Raw genomic sequence first — 12,451 nt, forward strand, 5'->3', positions numbered from 1 at the left:
TTAATTGTTAGAGTGTTAGGTATATGGTGTCATGTCAACACAATCACAGGTAAATTCATTTTTCAAAACCAGTTTCTATAATCACTCAGGGAGCACTTGACGAAAAGAACACTCACCTATGAGCCAATCTCTGAACATGCTGAGCCAGAAATCTGGAAGACCACCATTGTCATTTTTAACAATGTTGGGCACCCTCATAAAGGCCTCGTGGTATTCATACAGCAGCCTCTGATTATTTGGATACTCAAAGTTTCCCTGAGTGACAGCATACATGTTGTAGAAGCCAAAATACTTTTCTTGTGCGCCAAGGAATGCATGCTCTTCAGTGTTCTGTGGCACAATATCCGTCAGATCCAACCCATCACTGACTTTAAATACTCCCCACACACTGCCAGCGAGGACGAAGATCATTAGCACCATGGAAAATACCTGTGTGAAAAAAGAACACAAATATAATGACTATTCCAAGATGAAATATGATAAAAGTGGTTAGCTGGATGAACTGTTCTTGGAAGTTTAATTTTTGCAGTGAGATATATTTTGCTTTTAGTCAATGTATATCACAGCAGTAGTAAGTTGATGGTAAGATCTGTTTTCGTGTTCTGAGCAATGTCTCCAATTTACATACAAACAAATTTAAGCCAAGATTTTTCTTATTAGCTCGTACTGTAGAGAACACTGATACTGGGATTTCTGAGTTGTATAAGGTTATTGTACTCACGTTTTTAAATGCTAAACTTGTCAAAACTGGCAGACAATAAAGAGGTGACTAGCACTGCATGAATATGATACATACCTTGACACTGGTTTTGGCAATAAAAGGTGCATAATGTTGTGCAGCTGCTCGTGTCAGTGACCACCGCCAACAGCCATGTATTGGACAGCTAGTGGAATGCTGTTCACCGCTCTCTGGATCCACTGTCAGTACTTCTCGTGAACCCACCCAACATTCCTGCAAGCAATGTTGCAATTATACATTTACAGAAATGACACTTGAGACGTTTAAACAATTTTTTCAACTGTTCTAAAGTTGCACTAAGGTATCTGTACTCATTTATGCTTAGATTATCTGAAATACTAATTTATGGACAAAAAATTATTTAATTGGTCACTGCATCTTTGAGTAAGACACATACATGTCTCATACGCTCATATTTTCCCTTTCTGCTGTCAAATGTGTGCTAGTTCTATTTCATTTTGTTACTTAAGCAAAGCTTGCTTGGGGATTCAGCAGTATTTCTTTAAACACTTATGAAATTCATGTAAGTTTGTGATCTTTTGTATACACCATTTGCAGAAACTATAGCTGTTTGTTTCCCTTTGGGAAGTTTGAGAAAAGGCAGAGCCATATGGCATTGTTGGCTGAGATACCCCAAGGGCTTATTAAGCTATGTAATCACAAATGTCCCTTTTCATGTAGTGCAGGGGAATTGTTTCATAGGTGTATCTGTTGACTGCAGATGACCGCAGTGGGTGTGTGTACAGTATGGTGCTATATTTGTGTTGTGTAATGATGACAGAAAGGATGAGAGTTAATCCTGCAGTTGCAAGGTAGTATATTGCTCGTGAATGGCACCATCAGGCTTAATGCCCCATCTAACATCTGCCTGAGAAACTGCAGGGAGGTTTGGAATTTAATACAGGACATTGCCACAAAATATGGTGACCAGGAGCTTTACTCCATCACCTAACCTTCGTTTGGAGCAAAATACTGATGGTGATGATTTCTTCCACCATCAAGATTTGAACAGACTACCGCTAAGTTAAGTAACACCATAACACCACTCAGGGGTATGTTAGTGACCTTCTCAAGGGAGGCAAGTTAGCAGTACTGAATAAAAGTCCTATGTAAACAGCAGTACTGTTCATGCAGATTTTCAGTGCTAGCTTCAGAAATAGGTATTAGGCAACAGAGAGAGGCAGCTTCACTGATGGACAAAAATAGCTGTGGGGAGGGGAAGGTAGGTTTCTCCTTGTTAATCTTGCACTGTCAATAAAACAACTGGAATTTGTGTTTCTTACTTCTTATAGTATGCTACCCTGGAATGTGAATGCTTAAAAGCTTCCTTTAATCAAAGAAATTCTCTCTTGAAGAGGTTATTGTATTGTCTATGACTCTCCAGAAAGAGCTATTGTCACTCATTTTTGCACAGTATTCTGGAAACACAACAAAACATTGGAATTTTGTTAGTTCTGTTCTACAGCATTGTTGTATAATTTGATAGAAAGAAGAAAATATACTATTTGTCTAAAAGGCACTTCTGATCTTTCCATGCCTCTTCCACCTATGCTGATATGTTTAACCAGTCTACTTTTTTCCCATGCATTATCATCAATTGTGCAAGAGGAAATTTTTCATGCAGTTGAATTATTTTGTATCCTTATTACCTACAATTGTTATTACTAATTTCATTATCTTCATGTTTCCCAGCTCAGTAGTTTTAACAGTTTTATGTTTCCTTCTTCCACTGTGTTTGCCCAAGATTATTTCCAGCAGTATTCTCCACTGTTTATCTCCACTGACTTTTTCCAGAGATAATTTATATATTCTTTCTTTCTCTGTCAATTCAGAAATGCGCATCATTCCCTAACAGATAACCAGATAGGCATGTATGTAGAGTGTGGGGCAGTGTGTTCTTACAATGAACAGAAGATAATAAACTCAGCTACCATACTACAGTCCATGCTTACGTGTTTATCTATCGCTAAGTGCCTCCGCAATATAATGAGGGGTTATTTAGTGCTTTCTTTGACTTCTAGCAATTAAAGTCTGGGTATTGAGAGACAAAAGAGAACCTGGTTTTTACCAGGCATAAAGCAGTGAGATTCTAAGTACAGCTAAACCAATATATGGAACGGAAAGATACATACTATAACCATTCCCAATATATAATCAAAAGACACGAAACTGAAGTGTGGTGGACAGTGCTATGTGTAAAATAAAATACTCACAGCTGAATGATGTGTTCGGGAGGCTAGTGGTGAAGGTGGAGCTGTAGAGGCACCCTGTGTCGCTTGAGGTGGTGCTGCAAGCACAGTGACAGTTTGCTGACGGTCTGGAGGCAGTGCACGAGTGATAGCTGTCAGCTTGCGTGGCTGAGGTGGGGGCGGCTCAGGTGTGATACGTGTAGCCCTGGGCCGCCCCCGATCTGACTCCCCATCTGACGTCACACAACTACTTGTAAAAGCTGGCTGCTGTGGACAAGTGCAGCAGCAGAGGACATCAGCTCGACCGGCACGTCGTCGCCGCAGGTCGAGGCTTACAATTGCAGGGTACACAAGCAACATTGCTGCCAGGTTAAAGAGCATGAGCACTGCTGCCTGTAAAGCAGAAATGTTACAATATAAATAAACATTATGGAGTAAATACTTTGATGGTAGAAATTTTTTAACACACCTTATTCAAGAATGGTTTAAAAATAAAAAATAAGTGAAGTTAGATGGTTAACAGTTTTTTTTATGGTGATCGTAATAATAAGCAATTTCATGGAAGAAACACCTGTAATTTTGTAAAACTTGGTTGGAACAACAGGTATGGACACACAACTCACAACTATCTAATAATAATAATAATAATAATAACACTGGAAATGAATATTTTAAAACTACAGCAAGACCTCAATTATAAGACTGTGGATTATCTGATTTGCAAAATATGTTATCTATGCATGGTTCAGCAATTTTTGAAAAATAAAAAAAAACTATGCCTGAAGTATTTTATTATAATTAAAAGAAATATTTTTTTAAACACACTACACAGACTTGAAAAGTTTTTTGTTGTGAATACGTGGGTAAAAAACCATTCACAAGTGGTTGAGTAGCAGTGCATGTGAACTTGAAATGGAGCAGTGAGTTTGATATGCATGTAGTGAACAAAAGTAGAGGACAAGAGTGAAGATGTGAGGGATTAAGGAAACTGTAATCACACACACCGATACACTGAAAAGCGTTATTAGAACAAAATTCATTTGACTATACCGATGTTGTGGCTCTTCAAAAAGTGAGAATCATTGTCAAGAGGAAAATGAATGAAAAACAGAAAATTTGGATGACTGTTTCCCGAAAACAAACTAAGAACAGGTGATCCAAAATACACTGCTTTTTAAACTTAATTTTGTAAGGAATTTGTTGGCACCTGTCGAGTAATGCATAAGAAATGCAAGCTTTAAAATGTGTCATGAAGCAAGTTTTTTAAATATAGTAAATAGCAGTTTCCAGTAAAAATGTGGAGTGTCTTTGTTTTTTGGTCATCTGAGCAGTTTCTGGTCTGCAATAACCCAGAAGCTTGGTGTATCACTATACAGGGTGTTACAAAAAGGCACGGCCAAACTTTCAGGAAACATTCCTCACACACAAAGAAAGAAAATATGTTATGTGGACATGTGTCCGGAAACGCTTACGTTCCATGTTACAGCTCATTTTATTACTTCTCTTCAAATCACATTAATCATGGAATGGAAACACACAGCAATAGAACGTACCAGCGTGACTTCAAACACTTTGTTACAGGAAATGTTCAAAATGTCCTCCGTTAGCGAGGATACATGCATCCACCCTGATGCGCTGGTGCTGCCCTGGAGAATGGCGTATTGTATCACAGCCGTCCACAATACGAGCACGAAGAGTCTCTACATTTGGTACCGGGGTTGCGCAGGCAAGAGCTTTCAAATGCCCCCATAAATTAAAGTCAAGAGGGTTGAGGTCAGGAGAGCCAAGAGGGTTGAGGTCAGGAGAGCGTGGAGGCCATGGAATTGGTCCGCCTCTACCAATCCATTGGTCACCGAATCTGTTGTTGAGAAGTGTACGAACACTTCGACTGAAATGTGCAGGAGCTCCATCATGCATGAACCACATGTTGTGTCGTACTTGTAAAGGCACATGTTCTAGCAGCACAGGTAGAGTATCCCGTATGAAATCATGATAACATGTTCCATCGAGCGTAGGTGGAAGAACATGGGGCCCAATCAAGACATCACCAACAATGCCTGCCAAACGTTCACAGAAAATCTGTGTTGATGACGTGATTGCACAATTGCGTGCGGATTCTCGTCAGCCCACACATGTTGATTGTGAAAATTTACAATTTGATCACGTTGGAATGAAGCCTCATCCATAAAGAGAACATTTGCACTGAAATTAGGATTGACACACTGTTGGATGAACCATTCGCAGAAGTGTACCCATGGAGGCCAATCAGCTGCTGATAGTACCTGCACACGCTGTACATGGCACGGAAACACTGGTTCTCCCGTAGCACTCTCCATACAGTGACGTGGTCAATGTTACCTTGTACAGCAGCAACTTCTCTGATGCTGGCATTAGGGTTATTGTCAACTGCACGAAGAATTGCCTCGTCCATTTCAGGTGTCCTCATCGTTCTAGGTCTTCCCCAGTCGCGAGTCATAGGCTGGAATGTTCCGTGCTCCCTAAGACGCCGATCAATTGCTACGAACATCTTCCTCTCGGGACATCTTCATTCTGGAAATCTGTCTCGATACAAACGTACCGCGCCACGGCTATTGCCCCGTGCTAATCCATACAGCAAATGGGCATCTGCCAACTACGCATTTGTAAGCATTGCACTGACTGCAAAACCACGTTCGTGATGAACACTAACCTGTTGATGCTACATACTGATGTGCTTGATGCTAGTACTGTAGAGCAATGAGTCGTATGTCAACACAAGCACTGAAGTCAACATTACCTTCCTTCAATTGGACCAACTGGCAGTGAATTGAGGAAGTACAGTACATACTGACGAAACTAAAGTGAGCTCTAACATGGAAATTAAGCGTTTCTGGACACATGTCCACATAACATCTTTTCTTTATTTGTGTGTGAGGAATGTTTCCTGAAAGTTTGGCCGTACCTTTTTGTAACACCTTGTATTCATTTGGAAGAAAAAACAGAATGCTACAACTATGGCAGTCAGAATAAAATTCAGTGGTCAGGTCCCTTGGTGAGAGACCTTTTTTCCTTCTTTTATGCAATTTAATAATTACTGTACTAGCCTTGTCAAAAACAAACTTGGCCTCCAGTGGTAAAGATGTAAACTAGATTTAGCAGTCAGGAATATGACACTATGACTCTACCAAAGTTGTTTTCAGTTCTTTAGTTTAAAGTTTGCTTATAAGGCAGAAGAAAGTATCATTTACAAACAGATTAATGGGGTGAAATTCTGCCATGCAATGACTATCATTATTGATAGATCTTGGACACGTGCCTTTTTGAGCTCTTATTATTTCTGTAGAACAGTGTTGATAAGTCAACTGAGAAACAATAAAATTTACTTTTGTGTATTCTGTGATCCTGCACATTATTTTCCTTTGCTGTTGTGTGATAGATATAAAAACTGGGGACAAAATTTTATGGTAATTGAGTGAGTGTCTGAGCACTTACATTTTTACAGGCTTGTTTGTGATAATTTATAATACTAAATGCTGGAAAGTTTGTCAATACGAATAATATTTATATTTAGTGCTCCATCGTTATGTCTGCCAGGTGGGTGGAAAAATCGGAATGTGGAAGCAATAGTTACATGAAGATTTCCAGATTATAGCTAACCAAATCCATGATTCATGAGTATGTGCATATCCAGGTGTAGGAAAATGTGATATAACCCTTTATCTGAAGCTAATTTTCAACATAATTTTGATTTAAAATTAAATTCTTAATGACATAAGAAAATGAAACACTATTAAGATTTTATCTTTTCCTCAATTAAGAAATTACAAGACTGAATTAATATCATGTTTGATAATTTTTCTAACAAGTTACTGCTATATTTTAATATCTATATAACCTGTTTTAGGAGGGATTTCTGCTGTTATTAATTAAAGGCATAATGGAAGGGTAAAACATACATAAAAATAGGGTGTGCGATTGCAATATTTATTCAGATAACTTGTTTAAATATAACTGTTACACAATCTTCCTTTATTTTTATTTACAATTAGCAGACATGTGTTTAATGTTTTCCAACTAACCTGCAGTGAAAAGACTCTGAGAGCAGGAATGGGGATGAGTGCAGCAGCAAAGAAGGCGCAAGCATTGCTCAATGATGTCAGCAGCACGCTGAGACCAGACCGCTTCAGGACCATGCCCGTTTGTTCCTGGAACAAAAGAGGCAGTCCTTTTGATGAAATATTTAATGATTGGACAATGATCATAGTAATTTTACAACTTATTTGTAATTTTGCTTGGTATAAAAAATTAGCATGTTTGATGAGTCTAAATTATTGAGACACTGAATATTACTACGATGCAAGAGCAAACAGAATCAGCATCATAGTTGTATAGAGTCCTGCTATTTCATTCAAATCACTTTTTCAAATTTTTGTTGCAATGATACGTATAATCTTACAACATACTTAGTTCCTGTGTGTGAATAGGATGCATTTTATAGACAAGAATAAGATGGGAAAATGCTTTATGCAATCTGTACTTACATCTGTTTGTATGTTGGTGACTTCCTGGTCAGCATAAGTGTGTGTCAAGAGAAACATATCATCTACACCAAGTCCAAGTGCTAGAAATGGCACAATCTGCAATGGAGAGCAAGTCATTAGTCAGCCAGTTGATTGGCAGTTGTGCTGCTATAGAGAAAAGCTGTGGCCAAGGTACTCACCTGCGTGGTTGAGGCATTGAAGGCGATGCCAAGCAAAGCACAGAAGCCCAGTCCAGCAGCCACTGTAATGGATACTAGCACCACACCTGCCACACCCACACCTGTCTGTGAGCGCACCGGATCGCTCCACCGCAGAAGCGACAGTCCAGCATATAACAGCTGGAAATAAGTCACTTTGCTTCAAGCTTGCTTTGTACAAATCTCAAAAAGACTGGGGATGAAATTGTAACCACATTGCTTTTGTTAAATGTCATGAGTTAACTGTATGCTATGTTTTGGTACAGCTAGGTGCACTGCAGCCAAAATTAATTTTGAGATGTTTTGACACTCAGAGAAGTGTCAGTTCAAAGTATATTTACTGATTTTTGTCATACTAAGATAATTCAGTTTATTATATTGAATACAGAAGGTGTTGTACTCTAATGGTTAAGTAAATTGAATACACTGGAGGGTACCTGACTGTGGAAATCTTATTCACTCTTTAAAACAAAGTGGAGTGGAACCCAGTAGTGCTATGGCAAGTATAACAACTGATGCCAGGAAATGTACTGACAAACTGGATAAGTACTGTTGGGCAGCCTATGACCACTCAAAACAATTTACTAACTATTCTCTAAGAAAAATACTGTTTCGTGTGCTACTTTAGGTTCCAAGGGAGAAATGGGGGAAAGAAAGAAGTTTACTGCATTTGTTTGTGGCTCCATTGAATTCTTACCTACTGTCTGAAAAATCTCGTTCCTCTATTGTAATGGTAAATTTAACATTGTGCAAGTAAATTTATGGAGAACAAAGTGGAGCATTCTGATAGAAAATATTTCCTAGAAACTCCCCTGCCCCCCACCACTAAAGTCAGCAGAGAGCCTTTACTGTACAGGTCAGGAGAAGATCCTGGATTTCTGCCCAAATATGGTATTCTGCCCAGGTACACATCAAAATTTATCTTGTTGTGTTACAGCTAAAATATGAGTTGCTTAATAGCTGTTGGAACTCAGACAAGACCACACTTTTCTAGCAGGTTCAAATGCTTAGCAATCCATACAATCAGATAAAAATGTCTTACGCTATCTAGAGTCAGAAAACATCACCATTAAACTTCATTCTTGGCATGCAACAATAATACACCCTTTTGTTATGAAAAAATATAGAATACTAATAGGCCTTTTAACCCTCTGAGTACCAGTGATCTTCCATCAAACCACTGCATTATTAATTTTGTTTTGAAGTACCAATGCCTTTTACATGGAACAACCGATGCTATTGCAAACCAGAGACATACTGAGATACTTTACAAATGTAGTGCATTGTAGCAGTTATTTACAGCATTTAAAGCAACAGTCGGCATGGAGATTGTGCTGCATGGGATTTTCAAGATGTGAGATTGTGTCCAGGAAAAGTTCGTAATTGCTTTCAAATACATCACACAAAATGACAGGTAGTTGTAAACTATACATCCCAGAGGTTCCAAAGTGAAACCAACTCTTTGAAAGAACTGATTGTTTGCTTTTTGCCAGTTTCTTATTTTGTAACATATTTCTTATTTTATAATAAAGGTTAATTTTGTGAAAAATTTTAAAGTGATGTTTTTTCATATTGTTGGGACTTTAAAGGGTTAAACAAACTAATCTCATTTCTGCACTATTGTCTATGAGGTTTGTTTTTATACTGATAAAAGGTGATTAGTTAGTTTTTACATGGCTTACCATTAATACATATCCAGCGATTACTTTCTCTAACCGCAGTTCCGAAAATTGACTTAGAATATCATTCAATGTAGTAGTGGAAAATGAATACATGCTATATGGAGATGTGCCGTTGTCTCCATTCATATACTTCTGAAGTTCCTGCAAGTATATAAGAAAGAAGTATTGATAAGTAATGTGGGAGATACTGTCCATATTTAATTAATGTCATTGGAAGTACATAAATTCATACCTCTGAGAACCTCCTCTGCCAAGTATCGAGCACCAAGGCAGCTTTTTCAGGGGTCCATTCAACATGATGGACTTTGTACGATGCTGACCAGAAATCATATAACTCTCGTTCTCCCATCAACTGCACAACAGTTTGGAGAGCTCGAGCTCTGAAAATTATAAACAGGCATTAGTGATAGCAGGATGTAGAGCATTAACAGTGGCAAATACCAGAAAGCAGACAACAGCTTACTTTTTAATATGTCCAGTCTTATTCTTGACTGTGCCTCCAACTATCAAATCCTCAGGCCAATGCATATACTTTGCAGCAAAACCATAGCAGCCACCTGTCAGTTCTGCCCCTATATCAGGTATCTGAAATGTGAGTTGAAGAAGAAAAAAATAGTACCGTATTCACATATTTAATATTTCAGAATCATTATTGTATGATATGTGGTTTTAACTGGATTAATGTTCTTCAAAGAAATCTCTCTCTCTCTCTCTCTCTCTCTCTCTCTCTCTCTCTCTCACACACACACACACACACACACACACACACACACAAAATTTTCAGAGGCAAATTATTAGTTGAAAATCATTGTGAAAGTGGAAATGTTCATGGCAACATAAACAATAGAGTAAAGGGAGACTTTTGTTTCCACTCAGACTCAAGTAGTGCTATATGATTGCAGCATGGCACACAAAGTTATTTGTACAATTAGGCTATGATGAATTATATGGTATTCTCTACTGTGCTAAGAAACTTCAAGTCACACAGACAGTTCACAAAAACCAGCAGAAATATGTATAACTGAATAATCTCTTATGAGAAAAGAGGATACCTACACTGAAAATCCAATGCGGATGTGAAGCAATTCTGAAACTACTTTGTACTGAGCTTTTGTACAGTTTCCAGGGAGTATATTGTCAGTTAGGGGTGAGGATCTCACTATAAGTTGTTGTGATTTTCACATCACACTGACTTGCTTTACTGTCTTTGAGATAGAGGTCTGTATGGGTTGGTGGCTCTTTTAGTGCCAGGTGAATAATGTAGGTGTATGAAGCTCAAGTTCCTGTCGATCCTATAATTTTTCAATTTAATATACACAAGGCATAACCAGCAAGCCAGGTAATTCAATTTTTGTTTGTTTGTATGTGTATGTTTGCAGTTCTAGTATACATTGAAATTATCACACCGCAATACCTTACTAACATGCCAAACATTATGGCACAGTCCACTAACATAGTGGGGGTATGTATGAAAAGCAGTCACAGTTTTATCACCTCAAAATAATAACATTAAGTCATTCATTTTTTATTTGTTTGCAAGTACATGTCTACAGCCATGGTGCACTTTATACACTGTGGTGACAAAAGTCATGGGATACCACCTAATATCATGTTGGATCTCCTTTTGCCTGGTGTAGTGCAGCAACTTGACATGGAAGTCCCCTGCTGAAATATTGAGCCATGCTGCTCCCCTGCAGAAATATTGAGCAATGCTGAATCTATAGCCATCCATAACTGGTAGCGCAGGATCTCGTGTATGGGCTGACCTCTCGATTATGTCCCATAAATGTTTGACAGGATATATGCCGGGCAGGCGTTCTGGCTGGCCAAATCATTCACTCAAATTGTCCAGAATGTGCTTGGTCTTGGCTTTGTGGGGTCTGTGCCACACTTGAACGCTATCATCAGCTCTTACCAACTGAAATCGGGACTTATCTGTCCAGGCCATGGGTTTTCAGTCATCTAGGATCCAATCTACATTGTCATGAGCCGAAGGCGCTGCAGGCGATGTCATGCTGTTAACAAAGCCACTCGCATCAGTCGTCTGCTGTCATAGCCCATTAATGCCAAATTTCGTCACACTGTCCTAACAGATATGTTCGTTGTATGCCCCATTTTTAATTCTGCGGTTATTTCACGCAAGGCTGCTTGTATGTTAGGCTGTTCTCGGTCGTTAAGTGAAAGCCGTCGGCCGCTGTGTTGTCCGTGATGAGAGGTAATAACTGAGATTTGGTATTCTCGGTAAACTGTCGACACTGTGGATGTTGTATACTTAATTCCCTAATGGTTTCCGAAATGAAATGTCCCATGCGTCTAGCTTCCACTACCATTCCACGTTCAATGTCTGTTAGTTGGCGTCGTGCAGCCATAGTCACGCTGGAAAGCTTTTCACATGAATCAGCTGAGTACAAGTGACAGCTAAGCCAATGCACTGCCGTTTTATACCTTGTGTACGGATTGCTACTGCCATCGGTAAATGTGCTGATTGCTATCCCATGACTTGTCGTTAGCACACTGGACTCGCATTCGGGAGGACGACGGTTCAATCCCGTCTCCGACCATCCTGATTTAGGTTTTCCGTGATTTCCCTAAATCGTTTCAGGCAAATGCCGGGATGGTTCCTTTGAAAGGGCACGGCCGATTTCCTTCCCAATCCTTCCCTAACCTGAGCTTGCGCTCCGTCTCTAATGACCTCGTTGTCGACGAGACGTTAAACACTAACCACCACCACCACCATGACTTGTCACCTCAGTGTAAAGACCCTCGCCACAGTACTGTTGCACGCTGCTGCAGAAGCCAGACAAAATGTCCACTTTATCAATCGGCTGCTTCGCTTCTTTTTCTGGCTCCTCTAGCGTCGAGCTACGGTACTGTAGCGCAGGAAGTTCGATGTGTAGCTGGAATGCAGACATATAACTTTACTTTTCGAGGTCGTAATTAAAACTTATGACTACTCCTCGCATATAAATTTTGCCTCGTAGGCTTTTTGTGTATAAAAAATGTCGAGCTGCACCATGGTTCAGCTGCCTCTGAATTCTAAGCAATGTCATTGTCCGGCAACTATGGAAACTGAATCAACTTTGTGCTATAAACCAAGCCAGGAGCGACGCAGCCCAAAGAGAAA

General features: G+C 39.3%; 1 protein-coding gene across 1 annotated transcript in view; it reads right to left on the reverse strand.

Moving 5' to 3' along the window:
* The window catches only part of LOC124612546 (protein patched), a 150,176-nt gene that overhangs the window by 14,107 nt on the left and 123,618 nt on the right, over positions 1-12,451 (reverse strand). Inside the window, exons 8-16 of the mRNA XM_047140818.1 lie at positions 9,791-9,912; positions 9,560-9,707; positions 9,328-9,468; positions 7,628-7,786; positions 7,449-7,544; positions 6,987-7,112; positions 2,953-3,321; positions 797-952; positions 117-429 (exon numbers count right to left, since the gene is read on the reverse strand). Of these exons, the coding sequence (XP_046996774.1) occupies positions 117-429; positions 797-952; positions 2,953-3,321; positions 6,987-7,112; positions 7,449-7,544; positions 7,628-7,786; positions 9,328-9,468; positions 9,560-9,707; positions 9,791-9,912 (1,630 nt within the window). The remainder of the gene's footprint in view (positions 1-116; positions 430-796; positions 953-2,952; positions 3,322-6,986; positions 7,113-7,448; positions 7,545-7,627; positions 7,787-9,327; positions 9,469-9,559; positions 9,708-9,790; positions 9,913-12,451) is intronic.

The sequence above is a fragment of the Schistocerca americana genome, chromosome 4, assembly GCF_021461395.2.
Source record: "Schistocerca americana isolate TAMUIC-IGC-003095 chromosome 4, iqSchAmer2.1, whole genome shotgun sequence".
In the NCBI taxonomy this organism is placed as follows: domain Eukaryota; kingdom Metazoa; phylum Arthropoda; class Insecta; order Orthoptera; family Acrididae; genus Schistocerca; species Schistocerca americana.